This window comes from Drosophila yakuba, chromosome 2L (genome assembly GCF_016746365.2).
Source record: "Drosophila yakuba strain Tai18E2 chromosome 2L, Prin_Dyak_Tai18E2_2.1, whole genome shotgun sequence".
In the NCBI taxonomy this organism is placed as follows: domain Eukaryota; kingdom Metazoa; phylum Arthropoda; class Insecta; order Diptera; family Drosophilidae; genus Drosophila; species Drosophila yakuba.
Genome location: NC_052527.2, coordinates 30650265 through 30672843, shown reverse-complemented (window position 1 = coordinate 30672843; position 22579 = coordinate 30650265). Strand labels below are relative to the sequence as shown.

The 22579-nt window shown below is 43.5% G+C and overlaps 1 protein-coding gene across 1 annotated transcript; it reads right to left on the bottom strand.

The window, feature by feature from the left end:
• Positions 1 to 20376: 20376 nt before the first annotated feature.
• On the bottom strand, positions 20377 to 22192 carry LOC122319498 (uncharacterized protein K02A2.6-like). The gene is made up of 4 exons (XM_043206828.1): positions 21891 to 22192; positions 21241 to 21472; positions 20674 to 21039; positions 20377 to 20541 (listed from the first exon to the last, which is right to left on the bottom strand). Exons 1-4 carry the CDS (start codon positions 22190 to 22192, stop codon positions 20377 to 20379), a joined length of 1065 nt encoding a protein of 354 aa, XP_043062763.1.
• Between the last annotated feature and the right edge of the window lie 387 nt (positions 22193 to 22579).

The window sequence follows — 22579 nt, the reverse complement described above, 5'->3', positions numbered from 1 at the left end:
GCGTTGAAGAGCCTACACCGTTCCCAAAGTGGAAAGGCGTCAAAGTAAAACTATGCATAGATCCCGAGATTAGGCCGGTGCAACAGCCGGTAAGAAGAATTCCGGTAGCTTTAGAGGAGAAAGTTCATGCTAAGCTGGAGGAAGCCCTTGGACATGACATAATCGAACCAGTTTTAGGTCCAAGTTCTTGGATCTCTCCCATCGTACTGGCATTTAAAGAGAATGGAGACATTCGGTTATGCGTGGATATGCAATTGGCAAATAAGGCAATTCAGCGAGAGAACTACCCTTTACCTATTTTTGAATCATTTATGACAAAGTTAAAAGACGCAAAGTTCTTCTCCCGCCTTGATCTTAAGGATGCCTATCACCAATTAGAATTGGAAGAGTCTAGTAGGGAGATTACAACGTTTATAACGTCAAAGGGGCTCTTCCGATATAAGAGATTGATGTTTGGGGTGAATTCGGCTCCTGAGATTTTTCAGCGCCGGCTGGAAGCACTGTTAGCTGCATTCCCGAAAGCCATGAATTACATGGCGTGATCATTTTTGGTGCCAACGAACTCGAACATGACGAAACAGTAAAAGCAGTTTGCAAAGTCTTTAACGACAATAATGTTTTATTAAACAAACAAAAGTGCATTTGGAAAACAAACAGGCTAAAATTCTTGGGGCACATTTTGTCCGACTCGGGAATCGAAGTTGACCCCGAGAAGATAGAGGTTATTAAGTCTTTTAGAGCCCCCAAGAATAAGGAAGAAACCCGCAGTTTTCTCGGCCTCATTACATATGTGGGAAAATTTATTCCTGATTTGGCCGATAACACGGAGCCCCTACGCCTATTATTACGAAAAGACAGCAAATTTCAATGGGGCAACACCGAGGAAAAGGCTTTTCAAAAGTTGAAGTGTCATTTAGCACATGTTCCTAATCTTGCTTATTTTAATCCAAAGAACCGCACCCGTTTAATAGCGGACGCAAGTCCTGTAGCTCTTAGATCGGTCCTTCTGCAGTTTGATGGTAAAGGCGATCCGTTGATTATATCATTTGCCAGCAAAGCCCTGTCTGAGGTTGAAAGGCGCTACTCTCAAACGGAGAAAGAGAGTTTAGCACTTGTCTGGGCAGTAGAGAAATTCTACTATTACCTAGCTGGTCTACACTTCGAGCTGGTAACAGATCATAAGCCCTTAGAGGCTATCTTCAAACCGACATCGAAGCCCCCGGCTCGTATTGAGAGATGGTTACTACGCCTTCAATCATACCGTTTTAAAGTAATCTATAAAACCGGAAAAGAAAATATATCTGATATATTGTCTCGACTTTGCCAATCATCATCAAGTCCAACTACCAATAGAATGGAGTACAGCATCCTGCGGGTAGTGGAAAGCGCTATTCCCAAGTCAATGACCATCTCCGAGATCGCTGAATCGTCATTGCGAGACGAAGAAGTTGTCGATGCAATACACAGTCTAGAGAATGACTCTTGGGAACGAGAAAAATCAACAAAATTACATCCATTTCGATTTGAACTGTCGACCATAGGACCTCTCCTGCTAAGAGGAAACCGCATTGTGATCCCAACAAACCTTCGCAAACGGGTACTTGAATTGGCACATGAAGGACACCCAGGAGAATCAGCTATGAAACGCCGCGTAAGATCCAAGGTATGGTGGCCGCTGATCGACAGAGATGCAAAAGAATTTGTAAAAACATGCAGAGACTGCCTTCTGGTATCCAAGTCAATAAGACCAGCCCCGATGAACAGAAATCCATTTCCAACGGGTCCGTGGATATGGGTGGCGTCAGATCTCTTGGGACCCCTGCCTAACAGTGAATTCATCTTAGTTTTTATAGACTATTTTTCTCGCTATATGGAGTTTAAGTTTTTGCGGTCGATCTCATCGAGCAGTTTGATTGGAGTCATGAAAGAAATATTTTGTAGATTGGGCTATCCAAAATACTTACGTACCGACAATGGACGGCAATATATTAGCGATGAATTCTCAGCATATTGTAAGACATGCGGCATAGAACAAGTAAGAACCCCACCATACTGGCCTCAGGCTAATAGGGAGGTAGAAAACATAAATAAATACTTAGTCAAACGACTAAAAATTGCCTACTCAAATTCAAAAAACTATAAGGAGGAGATACAAAAGTTTGTTCTAATGCATAATGTGACTCCCCATGGAACCACAGGGATAGCCCCAACCCAATTAATGTTTAATAGGATAATACGCGACAAATTACCAGGGATAGAAGAATTAAATGAACAGTTCACAGATTCTGCGGAAAGAGATAGAAAAAAGAAAAAGGGAAGGAAGCAGCAGATAAAAAGAGAGGAGCTAAGAATATCGATATTAAGATTGGCGATAAAGTGTGGGTACGAAACGTAGTTTTTCCAAATAAACTAACGCCGACTTTTGACCCAACTGAGTTCGAGGTATTAGAGAGACATAAAAACATAGTGAAGATAGCAGGTGGCGGCAAAACATTAATGAGGAACGTTGCGCACTTAAAGAAGATACCAGGCGACGTATATGTCCCACCAGCGCCCGAGTCGGGTACTCTCCAAACTATTCTAGCATCGTTTCAGGAGGCTCTAGAAGACCAGCCGTCGGAAGTACCTGCTCAACACTCTCCTCCGAAGGTGAAACCCCTGAAACTCCGTCTCATAAATAAAGGAGGGATGTGGGAACCTGTACCAAACAGCGACGCTACTGGAACAAGCAGCGACGTCACAGACGCGGGAGAGACGCGGTGATGAGTGGGCAGCGAGAGAGGGAGAGTCAGTCAATTGTGAACCACCGGATTGATAAGTCGTATTACCGAAGAACGAATAAAACAGATCAATAACAGAAGCTCAGCGTGTATCAATTGTGTATTTTCGGGGTCATTACACCTGACATCAAGTCAAGGCATAAAAAATATTTGGATCGACCTACTTGATCCAAAATATCATCAATTCTAGTGAGTGGAAATTTATCAGACAACAGTTTTTTATTGATTTGACGATAGTCAATTACTAACCGCCATTTCTTTTTATCTGAGTCTGGAAGAGATCTTTTCGGTACTAATAGTAATGGACTATTGTATTCCGATACTGATGGTTCGACTATTATATCATCGATCAATTTTTGTACTTGTTCTTGAATTTCATCTTTTTGACTATGAGGATTTCTATAATTATACCCGTTACTCGTAGAGTAAAAGGGTATACTAGATTCGTTGAAAAGTATGTAACAGGCAGAAGGAAGCGTTTCCGACCATATAAAGTATATATATTCTTGATCAGGATCAATAGCCGAGTCGATCTGGCCATGTCCGTCTGTCCGTCCGTCTGTCCGTCTGTCCGTCTGTCTGTCCGTATGAACGCTGTGATCTCAGGAACTACAAGAGCTAGAAAGTTGAGACTAAGCATACAGACTCCAGAGACATTGACGCTTCACAAGTTTGTCGATTCATGTTGCCACGCCCACTCTAACGCCCACAAACCGCCCAAAACTGCCACGCCCACAGTTTTGAAAAATGTTTTGAAATTTTTTCATTTTTGTATTAGTCTTGTATATTTCTATCGATTTGCCAAAAAACTTTTTGCCACGCCCACTCTAACGCCCTCAAACCGCCCAAAGCTGCTACGCCCACACTTTTGAAAAATGTTTTGATATTTTTTCATTTTTATATTGGTCTTGTAAATTGCTATCGATTTGCCAAAAAACTTTCTGCCACGCCCACTCTAACGCCCACAAACCGCCAAAAACTGTCCTTTGCACTTACACTAGCTGAGTAACGGGTATCAGATAGTCGGGGAACTCGACTATAGCGTTCTCTCTTGTTTTTATATTAGTTTTGTAAATTTCTATCGATTTTCCAAAAAACTTTTTGCCACGCCCACTCTAACTCCCACAAACCGCCCAAAGCTTCCACGCCCACACTTTTGAAAAATGTTTTGATATTTTTTCCCATTTTTGTTAGTCTTGTAAATTTCTCTCGATTTGCCAAAAACGCCCACAAACCACCAAAAACTCTCAGTGTGAAAAATTCTCCTTTGTACTTCCACTAGCTGAGTAACGGGTATAAGATATTAGGGAAACTCGACTATAGCGTTCTCTCTTGTTTTTAGCTACAGACATTATTAAGTAAAATTAAGAATTGAGCGTGCTTGCGACAAATGGTAGCAAGTACACAAAATCGGAGGAAGCAAAAAACATTTTCAGAAATGTACAAAAGAAGGAGAAGGAGGAAAAATTTACTGTGATCGCGGATTGCCCTACCCTTCTGTGCCCTATGTCTGGAGGAACAGATATTAGATATTCAATTGTCGCTTTTGAGACTAATAACTAACAAAAGGGGGCATAAGAACTAATAATAAGTACGTAATGAATTGAAATTTTGCATTGTAAGGTAATAGTTACAGATTTATGTAAGTTTAAGTAAATATTTATAAGTTACATATAATGAAATATAATTATTATTACTAAATATTGAAATATATATTAATTTCTTTTCTCTTTTCAATTTTCAGTATAGTTCTTCTTAGTGTTTTTTTTTTTTTGAATAAATTACTTTCTATTTAGTTTTTTTAAACCGTGTAAAAAAAATTTAAACGAGTGATTCACGTGTAAATTCGGTTTGCCTATAATTAATATTTAATAGTTAACTTTAGAATTGAAATAATCAATAAATCCCAGCGTATTCTTTTAGATGCGTTTTTCTGTGGTCAAATTTTTCCAGAGAGAGAAAGTGAGGTTTTTAAATTCAAAATATTTTGAAATAAAATTATTTAATTATTCTTATTTAATTACTATACCCGTTACTCGTTGAGTACTAGATTCGTTGAAAAGTATGTAACAGGCAGAAGGAAGCGTTTCCGACCATATAAAGTATATATATTCTTGATCAGGATCAATAGTCGAGTCGATTTGGCCATGTCCGTCTGGCCGTCTGTCCGTATGAACGTCGAGATCTCAGGAACTACAAAAGCTAGAAAGTTGAGATTAAGCATACAAACTCCAGGGACATAGAAGCAGCGCAAGTTTGTCGATTCATGTTGCCACGCCCACTCTAAAGCCCACAAACCGCCCAAAACTGCCACGCCCACACTTTTGAAAAATGTTCTGAAATTTTTTCATTTTTGTATTAGGGTTGTCTTATCTATCGATTTCTATCTTTTCTATCGATTTACCAAAAAACTTTTTGCCACGCCCCCTCTAACGTCCTCAAACCGCCCAAAGCTGATAGGCCCACACTTTTGAAAAATGTTTTGATATTTTTTCATTTTTATATTGGTCTTGTAAATTTGTATCGATTTGCCAAAAAACGTTCTGCCACGCCCACTAGAACGCCTACAAACCGCCAAAAACTGTGTTTAAGACTCTCCTTCTCCCTTCCACTAGCTGAGTAACGGGTATCAGATAGTCGGGGAACTCGACTGTAGCGTTCTTTCTTGTTTTTAGTATATACTGGCTCATCATCTTTCAATCTCAATCTTTGTTTGTATAAATTATTAGCCGAAATTGGTTCTGTTGTCAGACCAAATATATCTGTGTATCTACTGCAAAGCTTTTCCAGCTGGGTTTTGGATTGTGGTGGGAAATTTTTCGACAATTGAGACATGACAGTTTGTTTTCTTGTCTTATTATTTGGTTGAATTACATCATCATTTGAAAATGGCTCGTATTTTAAGTTGTTTGCATCTACTAGTTTATCAGTATGATGCGTATTTAATATTCGGACATAAACATCGTTTGATGTTGAAATGGTATTTGCTACATAAATACCTGTTTCTAATTCTTGGTTTGGGATCAATATATTTCTATCTTCAATTGAAGTTATATTGATTTTTCGGACAACTTGTGATCTCGCTGGTAATAATATTCTATTATTACCGGTGTTGTATGTTATTGGAACATAAATCGGAAATTTTAAATTATTGGGTCTAATTATAAACAAATCTTCTATTGGTTTGAAGTCTAATTGGAAGTTAAATTTTTTTATAAAATCAATGCCAATTATTCCATCACATGGTATGGGAAATTGTTGATTAACAATATGAAAATTGTGAGGATTTATGTATTTATCTGTTGTAGCTCTATTGAGGTTAAGCCCTTAGATTTAATAATCTCTTGGCTTATGCCTTGAATATTTATTATACTGTCATCTTGTATATTATTAAAGTAGTCGGCTTCTTCTTTTAGTATGGAAATATCTGCACCTGTGTCAACTAAGAAAATTAATCTTTTTCCTGTTGCCACATGGTCAAATGCAATCAATATATTTATACTTAGGTTGATTGAATGTACATGAGCTTTATTTATTGCTGTGTATCTGAGGGTTGCTGCGAGTTTCCCGAATTATTTTTGGTTACTCTCACACTAGCATTATCATTGTTATTGTAATTGTTTCGATTTTGATTGTTTCGGCTTCCTCTATTTGAGTCTGTCCGTCTGTCCGTCCGTATGAACGCTGTGATCTCAGGAACTACAAGAGCTAGAAAGTTGAGACTAAGCATACAGACTCCAGAGACATTGACGCTTCACAAGTTTGTCGATTCATGTTGCCGCGCCCAATCTAACGCCCACAAACCGCCCAAAACTGCCACGCCCACAGTTTTGAAAAATGTTTTGAAATTTTTTCATTTTTGTATTAGTCTTGTATATTTCTATCGATTTGCCAAAAAACTTTTTGCCACGCCCACTCTAACGCCCTCAAACCGCCCAAAGCTGCTACGCCCACACTTTTGAAAAATGTTTTGATATTTTTTCATTTTTATATTGGTCTTGTAAATTGCTATCGATTTGCCAAAAAACTTTCTGCCACGCCCACTCTAACGCCCACAAACCGCCAAAAACTGTCCTTTGCACTTACACTAGCTGAGTAACGGGTATCAGATAGTCGGGGAACTCGACTATAGCGTTCTCTCTTGTTTTTATATTAGTTTTGTAAATTTCTATCGATTTTCCAAAAAACTTTTTGCCACGCCCACTCTAACTCCCACAAACCGCCCAAAGCTTCCACGCCCACACTTTTGAAAAATGTTTTGATATTTTTTCCCATTTTTGTTAGTCTTGTAAATTTCTCTCGATTTGCCAAAAACGCCCACAAACCACCAAAAACTCTCAGTGTGAAAAATTCTCCTTTGTACTTCCACTAGCTGAGTAACGGGTATAAGATATTAGGGAAACTCGACTATAGCGTTCTCTCTTGTTTTTAGCTACAGACATTATTAAGTAAAATTAAGAATTGAGCGTGCTTGCGACAAATGGTAGCAAGTACACAAAATCGGAGGAAGCAAAAAACATTTTCAGAAATGTACAAAAGAAGGAGAAGGAGGAAAAATTTACTGTGATCGCGGATTGCCCTACCCTTCTGTGCCCTATGTCTGGAGGAACAGATATTAGATATTCAATTGTCGCTTTTGAGACTAATAACTAACAAAAGGGGGCATAAGAACTAATAATAAGTACGTAATGAATTGAAATTTTGCATTGTAAGGTAATAGTTACAGATTTATGTAAGTTTAAGTAAATATTTATAAGTTACATATAATGAAATATAATTATTATTACTAAATATTGAAATATATATTAATTTCTTTTCTCTTTTCAATTTTCAGTATAGTTCTTCTTAGTGTTTTTTTTTTTTTGAATAAATTACTTTCTATTTAGTTTTTTTAAACCGTGTAAAAAAAATTTAAACGAGTGATTCACGTGTAAATTCGGTTTGTCTATAATTAATATTTAATAGTTAACTTTAGAATTGAAATAATCAATAAATCCCAGCGTATTCTTTTAGATGCGTTTTTCTGTGGTCAAATTTTTCCAGAGAGAAAAAGTGAGGTTTTTAAATTCAAAATATTTTGAAATAAAATTATTTAATTATTCTTATTTAATTACTATACCCGTTACTCGTTGAGTACTAGATTCGTTGAAAAGTATGTAACAGGCAGAAGGAAGCGTTTCCGACCATATAAAGTATATATATTCTTGATCAGGATCAATAGTCGAGTCGATTTGGCCATGTCCGTCTGGCCGTCTGTCCGTATGAACGTCGAGATCTCAGGAACTACAAAGGCTAGAAAGTTGAGATTAAGCATACAAACTCCAGGGACATAGAAGCAGCGCAAGTTTGTCGATTCATGTTGCCACGCCCACTCTAAAGCCCACAAACCGCCCAAAACTGCCACGCCCACACTTTTGAAAAATGTTTTGAAATTTTTTCATTTTTGTATTAGGGTTGTCTTATCTATCGATTTCTATCTTTTCTATCGATTTACCAAAAAACTTTTTGCCACGCCCCCTCTAACGTCCTCAAACCGCCCAAAGCTGATAGGCCCACACTTTTGAAAAATGTTTTGATATTTTTTCATTTTTATATTGGTCTTGTAAATTTGTATCGATTTGCCAAAAAACGTTCTGCCACGCCCACTAGAACGCCTACAAACCGCCAAAAACTGTGTTTAAGACTCTCCTTCTCCCTTCCACTAGCTGAGTAACGGGTATCAGATAGTCGGGGAACTCGACTGTAGCGTTCTTTCTTGTTTTTAGTATATACTGGCTCATCATCTTTCAATCTCAATCTTTGTTTGTATAAATTATTAGCCGAAATTGGTTCTGTTGTCAGACCAAATATATCTGTGTATCTACTGCAAAGCTTTTCCAGCTGGGTTTTGGATTGTGGTGGGAAATTTTTCGACAATTGAGACATGACAGTTTGTTTTCTTGTCTTATTATTTGGTTGAATTACATCATCATTTGAAAATGGCTCGTATTTTAAGTTGTTTGCATCTACTAGTTTATCAGTATGATGCGTATTTAATATTCGGACATAAACATCGTTTGATGTTGAAATGGTATTTGCTACATAAATACCTGTTTCTAATTCTTGGTTTGGGATCAATATATTTCTATCTTCAATTGAAGTTATATTGATTTTTCGGACAACTTGTGATCTCGCTGGTAATAATATTCTATTATTACCGGTGTTGTATGTTATTGGAACATAAATCGGAAATTTTAAATTATTGGGTCTAATTATAAACAAATCTTCTATTGGTTTGAAGTCTAATTGGAAGTTAAATTTTTTTATAAAATCAATGCCAATTATTCCATCACATGGTATGGGAAATTGTTGATTAACAATATGAAAATTGTGAGGATTTATGTATTTATCTGTTGTAGCTCTATTGAGGTTAAGCCCTTAGATTGAATAATCTCTTGGCTTATGCCTTGAATATTTATTATACTGTCATCTTGTATATTATTAAAGTAGTCGGCTTCTTCTTTTAGTATGGAAATATCTGCACCTGTGTCAACTAAGAAAATTAATCTTTTTCCTGTTGCCACATGGTCAAATGCAATCAATATATTTATACTTAGGTTGATTGAATGTACATGAGCTTTATTTATTGCTGTGTATCTGAGGGTTGCTGCGAGTTTCCCGAATTATTTTGGGTTACTCTCACACTAGCATTATCATTGTTATTGTAATTGTTTCGATTTTGATTGTTTCGGCTTCCTCTATTTGAGTTACCACGTCCTCTATAATTATTACCATTATATTGGTTGCCGTTATTGCCGTAGTTGTAATTACTGTTATTGAAACGGTTATTGTAATGGCCTCTTCCGCGACCATTACCTCTATAACCTTGGCCTTTGCTGGAGTAACCTCTCTTCGAATACATTATATAATTCACATTTCCGGCTACTCTGGTGCTAGTTCTTATGTACGCACCTATGGCAGCACCCATAGTTGTGCACAGTTTTCACACTTTCATGTTCGGTCTTTTTAATCATAACATCTATGGCGTCTTTAGTGCTCAATCTATTGGCATGCTCACTTGGTATGCCTTCATCGATATACGAGGCTTCTAATAGCTTACGTAAATTATCGATTTCTGTTCTAAACTGTGAAGCTGCTTGTATTATCATTAGTAAAAGAATTGCTAAAATAATTATTGTTATATAGCTTAAATTGTTTGACTCGATCTCCACTTTGTTTATAACGTTTGCAGTGGAATCCACTGTTTTTGAATCAATTAGCCCATATTTGGTTTTAAGATCTCTAAATTATTTTCATAAATTTCTTCTTTATATATCTTGTTTGTCACTATTGACATTTACTTTAAAAATTTCTTTAATATTCGTATTTTTACATTTGAAATTTATGTTTGTTAATTATTTTAAATTTTCTTTTGTTATTTTCGCACAGGTCTTCGCACAGGCCTCCTTTAGTAGGGCCGCCGTAAGGGGGGCGGGGCGCAGTTTGGGTAGATTATTCGATGTGATTGCTGTCCGCGGCACAATAATTAACACTGCATTTGCTATGGGTGCCATGTTTAACTGACTTGGTGCTAAATGATAAACTGATGTGTGCTGTGGGTAATTGTGAAAAGCGTTTTTCCCACTTAGATTTGCATCGTACAAGCGTATATTACTTTTGCTTGCTTTAGATTCTCTCATGAACTTCGACTGCGCTTCTCGGACGCTTTGCTCGTTTGAATCTTTTCATCGCCTTCGACTCGGGTTTTTTCTGACTCAGACTCACGCATGTTTCTCATCCACCTTTATATGCAATATCGGTCGACTGGTTTTCCCTTCTGCTGACGTGTCCTCCTTAGTCCTTACGTCCTGCAATTATCGAACGTCCTGTCACGGTCGCCATGTACAAAGCAGGATCCGCCAGCAATCATTTTAATATTTATTTTTGGTTTTGTTGTGGAGCATAGCTCCGTTTATTTAATTTGTAACTTCTTTCTTTTGCTTCTCCAAATTGACTGATTCATATTGCTAAATACATATTTCACTTGAAGTGAAAGCTATGAAGCTATGAAGTGCGCCTTCGCTGCCTGGTGAAGCCGGCAAAGAAGCGGCTGCACTATGTATTGGTTATGTTGAGAGAGTTGGGAGAGAATGCTATATGCGCACATTATGTACACAGCGACTTTTGGTTAGCGTGGGAATGCTGACCATGTGTGTGTGCAGTGTGCTCCATAAGTCGGCGATCCGACGAACTTCCACTTGGACATTATTGTTTATGCTAGCACTGCCAATGCATGTATGTAATTTTATTGCTGAATTGTGCAAGTATTCTGAGTACAGTGTATTCTCGATATATACGCATACCACAACGTATCCCAAGCATTCGGCAGAGTCTGGCTCGACGGCCTAATGTTTAAAATTAAAACAGCCCTACCCGAGTCTTCTTGGGGCGCAGCTAAATGGTTCTGACGTTTCTAAACATAGTTTAATTTCACATTTGACTAAAGGTTCGGCAAGTTTTCTTACACTTAAGTAGTTGGCTTTAATAATCTCTTTTAATTGACATTTTAAGGCTTGGTTACTTTCTGCGCCGCATATGTAATTCATTTGCTCATCTTCTATGTAATCAATGCTAAAGATTTCTATAACTTCTATAATTTAGCATGCAATTTCTGACTAACTAACTAACAGTTGTACTAACTGTTTCAATATCTATTTCGCTAATTATTTCACTAACTGTTATACTATTTGCTTTTCTATCTCTTTTACTATCTAATGGGTAACCGTAACCCTTCCCAAATCATCTGGATTCAGTTTCAACTGGCACGCTTCCATAAAATTTCGTCCGACGACTACAATATGACACATAGAACCGTTTGGGACCACGTTTAAATAAAAATAACATTTTGTTTTTTATAACACAACATTTTTTTTATATATTATTAGTTGGCTTTTATTTAGCCCGAAATAGTTTTCCGTAGCAGATTCTAAATTAACTTCATTGGGTATACTGTGTAACGAACTGATTTTCTTGTTTCCGTTCGCTACGAGTTGCAACGGCTAGCTCAGAGAGTTTGTTTGTTCGTCCCACCAAATTTATGATTTGTGTGATTGCCCGACCAAGAGGAAGGCAGAGTCTCAGGTTTAAACCAACTTTATTTAGCGTCACTTGCTGAACCGAATTCGGTGACCCTCGCCGTCGGATGCGCGTCGTTGCTCCTTCGTCGTCCTTCCTTCGTATGCCTGCGTCGCTTCCGATGGGGAATCCGCTCCGGCTCGCCTGGGGCTTAGGATGTTATGGGGCAGGGTGTATCGTCCGTGAGTTAAGCTAGCGCTCCTCTCCGAACCACCGTTGCGACCACTGACTCCACCGTCCCTTTTCTGACCACGCTAGGTCCTGGTGTTTGCTCGTCCTTCGCTGATCTTTACTTGCGGAGATCCACTTGGGATGCTCGCTTGACGCACTTGTGTTTCCGCTGCGTCACTGTCACTCGGTATTGACTGACCGCCCGTATGGCGTACTTTCGCTGACTTCCGTGTACTTCGCGTAACTTTTCCGACCGACTGTGTGGCTGTATGGCCCTTCGCGTACTTCTTCTGGACTGTCCCGAGCTGCGCCGGCGCCGTCCCTTATATCGGCTGCGGAAATCCCGTTATTTCCCCTTTAGTTCACGGTGCGTCCTCTTTGTGCCTGTCCAAAGTCCGCACCGTTACCGTATGACCTCTACGCCCTTGGCGGGTTTGAGTCCAAGGTCCAGCGCGGTACCGTTAATTCACGGTCTCTCCGCTTTGCCGGGGTCCAAGGTCCATTATTTCCCGTTTGACCTTACCGCCCTTGACTCCTATCGCATTCCAGCCGTCTTCGCTGTTGCTACGCCGAGCTCTTGCACCCGGATTTGTGGGGAGTTTTAAGACTCCTCACATCTCCCTCTTTCTTCGGAAGCTTTTGAAAAGGATGTTGCTTCCGGCGGTCCTCTGTTTTGGTTCCTCCTTGCATAGGCAACTTCCTCGATCTCCACTCGTCGACCGCAGCTTATTAGACCCCGTCTTTCAGCGTCTTGACTTGGCATCTTGAACACCCTTGCGCCTTCCTGATCGCAGACTCTCTGTCTCAGCCTGTTCGAGCATCTCGACGTGGCATCTTGATCCTCACCGTTCCTTACTCCTCACGTTGACCGGCGCCTCCTTGATCTCAGCCCGACAGCCTCAGCCTAGTAGACCCTGTTAGTTATCGATATTGGGGACCGGCGCTGCCACTTCCTGTTCCGATATTCCGATGTCGTGCCGATTGCTGCCAATAGTGTGACAGCGTGTTGAAAATCAATATCAAATCCTGTATTTTTTGGTTCCCTATCGATCTCACTACCGATCGACCGCTATTATCGTAGCGCCCCCATCCCGATTTTCACTAAGCACGTGGATTTCGGAGTTGCAGCTCAATGGAGGTAAGTTACGGAATTTCGCGTAAAAACCGCCATCTTTACTCATCCTGTCTTCGTTTAAGCTCCTCGAATATGACATGATGCCCATTGATGCTCCAGGGTTGCCGGCCCTGGACACGGGCACCCTGGAGGCCCTTCCGCAGGGATCCCTGATGAACGCCCCTACATGCTCCGGGCGGCTGCCCCTGGCCCTCAAGCGCCCTGGAGGCCTCCTTCTTCGTCTCCGCGCCTGCGGCAGCCTCGCGTTGACTTGACGTCCCGCGTTCCTGGCCCCGCCTCCGATTGCCGGCCCGCGTGCCTGGCCCCGCGTCCGTTCGCTGCCCCGCGTGCCTGGCCCCGCGTCCGTTCGCTGGCCCGCGTGCCTGTTGGCTGCTGCGGATGACTGCTTTTTTAATGTGAGCAATGTGTGCCCTTGCCCTCCCCTGTCCCAACAACTCTGTTTTCGCTTTCGTTTTTGTCTTTGTTTATTGTGGCACGTAGACTCGTATATCCCCGCCGCGACGCACCTTCAACCGGAACCGCTGGCCGTCCAGTACGAAGAGCTTGGCCCAGCGGTCCTTGTGTCGCCTGCCCGCCTGGGCCTCGGCCTCCTCGACCACCTTGGGTGGCCACTCCGCGCGCTCGACTTCTCGCCACGGCTTCTCACACAGCGACTGCTGCCTGCGGAGGCAGGGTCGCTGCGGTGGCTGTCTTGCCTCGGGGCATGACTCCTGCCGCGCGAGTTTCGATGGTGGTGGTGCGGGCCACACCCACGGACCCTTCTCCGGGTTCTCCTCCGCGCCTTCGTCCTCCATCCGTGCGCGAGCTCGCGGGTCGCGCGCACGCTTCTCAACCGGCCTCCACCCGACCGCGCCCACCTCCTCCCATACGCGGGCCTCCGGCGTGTCCTCCGGTGGTGCGGGCCATGTCCACGTCACCGTCTGTCGGCGTGCGCGGTGGCGGCGACGTCGGTGGTGCTGGCGGCGGCAACGGCGGCTGCGGTTGCGGCTGCGTCGGTGGTGGCGGTGGCTGCGACGGCGGCGGTGGTGTCGGTGGCAACGGTGGCTGCCGCGGTGGCGACTGTGGCAACGACGACGGTGAGTGTGGTACCCACAGAGCCTCCTCCTCCTCCTGCCACTCCGTCAGGCGTTTTTTCCACGCGGCCTTGGCGGCTGCTGCCTTCCGCTCCACCACCATCCGCTTGAAACGTCGCAGCGTGGCGTTCCGCGCGTCCGCGAACTCGCGCATCTCCCGCAGGTCCTCCGACGGCATCGCGTGTCCTAGCCGGATCCGCCCGTGGCCCTGCGTCGCCCGCCGCACGCTACGGTAGGCCATCCTTGCCCTCGCGCTCCGGCCTTCTTCGTCCTCTTCCGAGGACACCATCAGGGTGACGGTCTCACCCCCGTCGTCCTCCTCGCTCTCCGAAGAGAGGGACACGTAGTCCACCGGTCCTTCGGCCATCGCCTCTTCCTCCGACAGCTCCGTGTCGGGCACTTCCTCCCTGTCCACCTGGACCGGGGATGGGGATCGCGACACCAGGGCTGACGCCAGAAGCTGGAGGTAGGACTCAACATCCGCCCTCCATATCGCTCCGGGCTGTTCCCCAGTGCCGGTCTCCCTTACCTCCCGGTTGTTTTGCGCGCTGCGTGTGTTCATCATCATGTGCCGACTTGATCTTAAAGGACCGACTCTCGCTTTTTCCGCCGCGACGAAACCTCGGTCTGTTCCTTTCCGCCGTTATTCCGCGGGGCTGTACCGGAAACGGGATTCTCCTCCGTGCACCCGCCTCCCACGGAATTCGCACTTGTGTGCGTTAGCCGTTAACGGTTTTCCGGCTGTGTACCCTCCCTGTCCCGCTCTCGCGCTCCAACGGGCCTTTTGTGTGTGTGTGTGAGTGTGTTTATTTGCGACTTTCGACTTTTCGATACCCTTTATTGTCTTCCCCCCTTCTTCGCGAAAGGGTTTTATTGTTGATTGTCGCTCTCGTTGTCCTCTGGCTCGGCGGCGCCCGAGTTATCGGTGACGGCATAAGCTTGCCCTCACCTCCCCCGAAACCCCCACGGGTAAAAGCCTAAACTAAAGGCACTCAACCCGGAACAGAACCAGCAGCGTCAGCACCGGGGCAGCAGCAGATCGCCAACAGAGGATTATGCCGAACCCGCGGACTGGAGTCGGGGCATCCGCCCAAGAATGCAGCGTAAACAAAACAGCACTCGAATTGTAGCCAACATATAAAACTGAAATGAAATACAAAATCACTCTTGATCGAGAAGCAGAACCAGAAGGTTGTTATTATTCTTTACATCTAAGCTTAAACTTCAGGAATATATCACAACTTAAACCGGACCACGACTTAACTGGCGCAGCCGAAAAGGAAGAACCACAAAGAAGCATAGCGGAAAACAAGGAAACAAGGAATGGAGATCATAGGAATACTAACCATATTAGTGTAATGCAGGTAAGCGGCCGTGGCCAAGTGACCCGAATAAATGAGTGCGAAATATTTAAAGAAATCTAAAATGAGATGTAACAGTGCAACTATCAAAATTAACAATTCCATGCGCATAAGACAACCCGACACCAAGGCATAAAAAAAAGAAAAAACAACCACAAAAAGAAATGAAAAATGACACATATTAAACGGCTTCAATCGCTGATTGCCGCTCGAATGCATCGCGCATTTAAATATGTAAACGTCACATACGGTGCAGGAAATTAAGGGAAATAAACCGCAAATATTACAACTAAAATTGTGCATCACCAAACGACACATATTAAACGGCTTCAATCGCTGATTGCCGCTTAGATGCATCGCGCATTTAAATATGTACATTAGGTTATATACAGTGCAACAAAAAGTAAGGGAAATAAACCTCAAATATTACAATTGAAACGAATATATACCAGGCAAAACATATTTAAGCGGGCATCAATCGCTGATGACCGCTGGTGCATCGTGCACAAAATATCTAAATTGTCATACTGCGGATAGGCAAATGCAAATGCCCCGCCACCGAATTAATGTGTATGTGTGTTTATAATCACGGCCGATCATTCCGTTTTGTGCCAGCCAAGGAGGAGGGAAGTGGTGCCGCGAAATCTGAAACCCGAGTGCGGAAACCGATGGCGACTGATGGGGGCACCCCCCATTCCCCTCCTGGGCCTTAACAACCACAATTGACGGCCGACCCCTTGAATTATGCTGGAGTTGAATTCTTTAGCGCATCGGACCACACAAAAATTAAACAAACAATCAAATCTTAAAGTCAAAAGGAGATGAAAACTAAACAAAAAGCACTTGAAAACATTGTATTTAAAGCACTTGGCTCGGCGGCTTTATTAGATTACTTTTTATCGATTGAGTAAACAATTATTAATGACATCCACTTGCAGATCCCAACGGATCAACCCATACACTACACAATAAAGAATTTTTTACGAATGATAAGTACAAACTAACAAAGAAAAACTTAAATAAAACATCGTAATATATAAAATCTTACATTAGCACACAAATACATATATATATATTTTTTCTCATACTATTACACATACACATTTTTTATATTCTAATAATATAATATATCAATATACAGATAACCAAATATCGTCAAATATAGATAGGAAAAATGAAAAAGGGAAAATAAAAAAAGAAATAGGCCGAAAATCTTAACGTTATACTTACGCGAATTTTCACTTGCGAATAAAAGGGGTTCCGTAACCTAAATGTCAAAGAGGACAATAGTGGAGAAAACGAGGTCCAGGCTAGGTCTCAGGAGTAGCGGTAGCCTACCAGAGATTAGGGAGGAAGAATTAATAGCCATGGATTCGGGACACGCCACCGGGGGTTCTAGAACCACCAGCCCGATCCCCGGCGGTTCGAATAGTATAGGGAATATGATCACTGTCCTGAATACTTCAATTAATACTACTCTGTCCACTACATTGAATCCGAAAGATATTTTAGCATTTGTTAAACAACTACCGACTTTCGATGGGACCCCGGGGACCCTACAGAAGTTCATTGTAAGCGTGGAGGAGGTCATTATGTTAATTAGAGGAACTGACCAAACACCTTACGGACAGCTATTGCTGCGTACGTTGAGGAACAAGATAATAGGGAGAGCGGACGAAACTTTAAATATGCTGGATACTAAGCTGGAATGGGATAGTATTCGCGACAACCTAAAACGCATGTACGCATGCAAAAAGACGGAACCCATACTAATATCTGAAATACAGAACCAACCAAACAGTCTCTCCTTCGGGAAGCTTTTGTACGAAATTACCAGGCTCAGGAGCGAACTACTTACACTGCCAACTAATTCAGAACAGGCGTTTCCATTACCTAATAGGAACTCCATAAGTGTCACCAAGGCATTCAAAAATTTCTTCTGCCAATTCGGCGTACCTAAAAAGGTAATCTTTGACCAAGGAGCCGAATTTGCGGGTACCGTTATTACCGACTTCCTGGGACAATATGACATTGAAGTGCATGTGACTTCCTTCCAGCAGTCTAGTAGTAACTCGATAGTTGAAAGGCTCCATTCGACCTTAACAGAAATCTATCGAATCATCCTCACGAAGAGGAGGGAAATAAACCTAGATCTAGATCACGAGGAAATTATGTCGGAGGCAATAATAACATACAATAACGCTATACACTCGAGCACGAACCTAACACCGTTCGAACTCTTTAGTGGCCGCACCCATGTGTTCGAAAAAACAGTCAAGTTCAACAACGAACATGACTTTACAAGCAAGCTTTATGAGTATCAGAGTAAGCTCTATCCAGTCGCCAAAACACACCTAGAAGAAACAGCCGGTAAACGGATAAACAAACTAAATGAAGCTAGGGAAGACCCCCTTACTCTGCCTGTCGGAAGCTCGGTCTTCCGTAAGGAAAACAGAAGGAACAAAATTACTCCCAGGTTTAGCAAACATAAAATTTCTCGAGATAATGGGGTCACCGTGCGAACAATTAAAAAGCAGAAAATACATAAACAGAAAATTAGGAAAATTCGTTACCTACAAACCCATAAAATTAAAAACTGACCACCTCGGAATTCTCCTCTTCACAGGCTGACGTTAGTCAACAGCCAGCGCTAGAAATAAATAGACTAGGTGAGGAGCAAACCCTCATTAAGCTCAACATGGGAACGGCCCGGACAATAACATCATTTATGACAATCAAACACCTGATCCACCTGGAAGAATACGAAGTTACTACCGACAAATTACACGAATTAATTACGAACCTGCCGGACCTGCCGAACATCGTCGAAATAAGAACACTATTACTTAGGAAACTTAATCAGATAGAACAGAAAATAACTTCACTACTACCTAGCGAAAGTAATAGCAGACCTAGGAGAGGACTCATTAACGGACTAGGGACAATAATCAAAACGATCAGCGGCAACATGGATGCCACTGACGAGGAAAAAATTAATTCCGAATTAAAACAAATGGGGAGGAACGCGGAAAATACCGCGCAATTTCAGAACGAAATATTAATAAGGTTCATGAAAATCACAGACCACATAAACAAAGAGCAGGAGGTCATAAATAATTTCATCAATTTTAATCAGAATAGGATATCTAAGGAAATAGATACAGGACTCCAAAATGCAGAATTGAATATATTTTTGACTAGAACCAATATTAACTTAGATCTTCTCTACACACATTTGGCAGGTATAGCAGAAAGCCTATTATTCGCAAAACTCAATATTGTTCCCAAATACATCTTAGATAATGCTGAGATACAAAAAATCAAAATGTCATTAACAGATCAAAACGTTAAGATAAAGGCAGACTACGAAGTTTACAACCTACTATCACTCGAAACTAGCACAGAAAAGAAAACAATTGTTTTTGAAATTAAAATACCAATTTTGTCTCCAAATAATTACACACTGTACCAAATTGTAAGCATACCGTCCAACGGGACGGAAATTGTAACCTACCAAAATTTATTTTAGAGGATAGAATAGAACTTCAAACACTAAACACAAATTGTATTAGAGTTAATGATTTATCAGTTTGCGAAACCCCCACCGCCCCCGACAACCCGGAATGCATCCATAACCTGCTAGCCAACAAGACAGCGACATGTACCGTAGTGGAAACCATAACCCAGACACGGATCTACAGCCCCATAGAAGGACTCCTGGTTATCCTCAACGCAAGAGACGTTAATATGACCTCCGATTTTATACCGAGCAAAAGTTTGAGCGGGTCGTTTATTATAAATCACGACAGTTGCTCCATCACCATCAACGGTACGAAATATGCCGACGCCACCGTCACAATGACCGATAGATGGCAGATGGATATAACGAAAACCAACGACGTTAAAACCATGCCAGCCATAGAACCCATCAACCTTCAACAACTGCACCTCAGTACGCTCAAAACCAAGTGGACTATCAACACCATGCAGAGCAAAGCGGCGGACCACTTAACAACGATATATATATTGATCGCAAGCTCTAACGTACTAGCAATCGCCGCATGGATCTGGAGGAAAGACAAGATTATCTACGCAACTACTTCCCTGCCAGCCACCGGAACTCCAGCCATACCTTCGTTGTGGCCTTCGTTCCGTCTTGAGGGGGGAGGAGTTATCGGTGACGGCATAAGCTTGCCCTCACCTCCCCCGAAACCCCCACGGGTAAAAGCCTAAACTAAAGGCACTCAACCCGGAACAGAACCAGCAGCGTCAGCACCGGGGCAGCAGCAGATCGCCAACAGAGGATTATGCCGAACCCACGGACTGGAGTCGGGGCATCCGCCCAAGAATGCAGCGTAAACAAAACAGCACTCGAATTGTAGCCAACATATAAAATTGAAATGAAATACAAAATCACTCTTGATCGAGAAGCAGAACCAGAAGGTTGTTATTATTCTTTACATCAAAGCTTAAACTTCAGGAATATATCACAACTTAAACCGGACCACGACATAACTCCCGCGCTTCCCGGTTTCAAGTCGCTAATATGAGCCGTTTTTGTTTTCCTCGTTGTTGCGTGTTCCAATATACAAATTACCGGTGACGTGAATTTCTTTATTTTGAAAGGCCCGTCGAACCTTGGTGCCAGCTTTGCCGCGAAGCCCTCAGCGGCCTTTGACAGGTGGTGCTCTTTGGCCCACACAGTTTCTCCCACCTTGGGTTTCCACGGCCTCCTTCGGAGATTATAGTGGCGTGCCTATATCCTGCGCAGCCCTTTCCATGTTTCTCCGCACCAGTTCGAAGATCTCCTTGAGTTTTTCCGCGTTTTCTACCGGCGTCTGTGGACATCTGCCCGTTCCGGCCGTCTGTTCGTCGAACAACGTATTTGGCAGCCTCGGTTCTCTTCCCTGCGTTATAAGTGCCGGTGAGTATCCGGTGGTTTCCGCCACGCTCGTATTTATAGCCAGTTGCAGCTCTTGTCAGTTCTCGTCCCATGTCCTCTGGTCGGCCCCTGTGAACTGCGCGATCATTGTTTTCACGGTCCTGTTGGCCCTTTCCGTCGGGTTTTCTTGCGGAGTATATGGAGCCGTGAGCTGCTGTTTTACACCCAGCTCCTCCAAGAACCTCTTGAACGCCCTGCTCGTAAATTGGACTCCGTTGTCCGTGATCATGATTTTTGGCACTCCGTACCTGGCCACTATCCGCTCTCGCACGGCCTTTCGTAGCGTCTCGGTGGTCGCCCTACGCAATGGAACGATCTCGGTCCACTTGGAGAACCTGTCCACCAGGACCAGGCGCATCGAATTCCCGTGCTTTGACCTCGGCAAGGGGCCTACAAAGTCCGCGCATACGGTCGCCCATGGTTCTTCCGGCACCTGTGTCAGCAGTTTTCCGGCTGCTTGCAGCTGGTTGGGCTTGTATTTCATGCAACTTTCGCAGTTCCGCACGTACCTTCTGACGTCTCGGTGCATTCCTGGCCAGTGGTACCTGGCTGCCACCCTCACCATAGTCTTCCGTCTTCCCAGGTGTCCCGCCGTCGGCATGTCGTGGTTCTCGGCCATGACGCGCTGCCTCTCCCTGGTTGGTACACACAGCTTCCATGACACCACATCCTCGTTTCCTGCCCGGTCCGGAATGTGCCTATACAGTTGGCCGGCCTCCTCTAGGTAGTCTGGGTATTTTTGGGGATCCTGCTTCATTTTTCTCCGCATCTCATCTACCCACCTGCACTCCTGCTGCTCGTCCGGTTGCCCTTCTTCCTTCGCCGTTATCCTGCGGCTAGTTTCCTGCAGCGGCTGTCGCGACAGGTCGTCCGCGACGATGTTTAGCTGGCCCTTTCTGTATGCAATTTCGAACTCGAATTGTTGGAGCTCCAATGCCCACCTCGCGATCCTTGCGGACGGGCTCTCGATGTTGTTCAGTCACTTCAGGGCCATGTGATCCGTTATCACTGACAGCCCACACTATCGCTAAACACTCCTTCTCTGTTGCAGAATAATTCTATTCCGCTCCGTTCAGAGCTCTGCTGGAGTAGGATATGACCCGCTCGCCTTGCTCGGAGTGCTGTGTGAGGACAGCGCCCAGCCCGTAGTCGCTGGCGTCCGTCTGTAGCACGAACGTTATTGTGAAATCTGGGCATGCCAGGATCGGGTCGGCGACCAACCTGGTTTTGACGGCCTCGAATGCTTCTTGGTGGGCGTCTGTCCATTCCCATTTTGCCTGTTTCTTTAGGAGTGCGTTCAGCGGTTGTACCAACGTCGCAAAATCTGGTACAAAACGTCTGTACCACGACGCCACTCCTAGGTACTGTCGCAGCTCCTTCACGTTTCCTGGGGGCTTTAGCTGAGCTATTGCCGCCACTTTCTCCGGATCCGTTCCGATGCCCTGATCCGTCACTCGGTGGCCCAGGTATTGTAGCTCCTTCCGAAAGAACATGCACTTATCTGCGTTAACTTTCAGATTTTCCGCCCTTAGCCTCCGGAAAACCTCTTTCAGGTTGCGCTTGTGTTCTTGTATCACAATTATGTCGTCCTGGTACGCAAACGCGTGTGGCATCATCTCGGGTCCTTTCACTTAGTCTAACGCCCGATGGAACGTTGCCGATGCGGAGTGCAGTCCGAATGGCATTACTTTCCACTGGAATAGGCCCTTTCCCGGCACCGTAAATGCCGTATATTGCCGACTTGCCGCTTCCAACGGAATCTGCCAGTACCCGTCCTTCCAATCCAGACTGCTTATGTATTTCGCCTCCCACGGAATTCCGCGCCCACGTTGGGCGCCAGATGTAACGAACTGATTTTCTTGTTTCTGCTCGCTACGAGTTGCAACGGCTAGCTCAGAGAGTTTGTTTGTTCGTCCCACCAATTTTATGATTTGTGTGATTGCCCGACCAAGAAGAAGGCAGAGTCTCAGGTTTAAACCAACTTTATTTAGCGTCACTTGCTG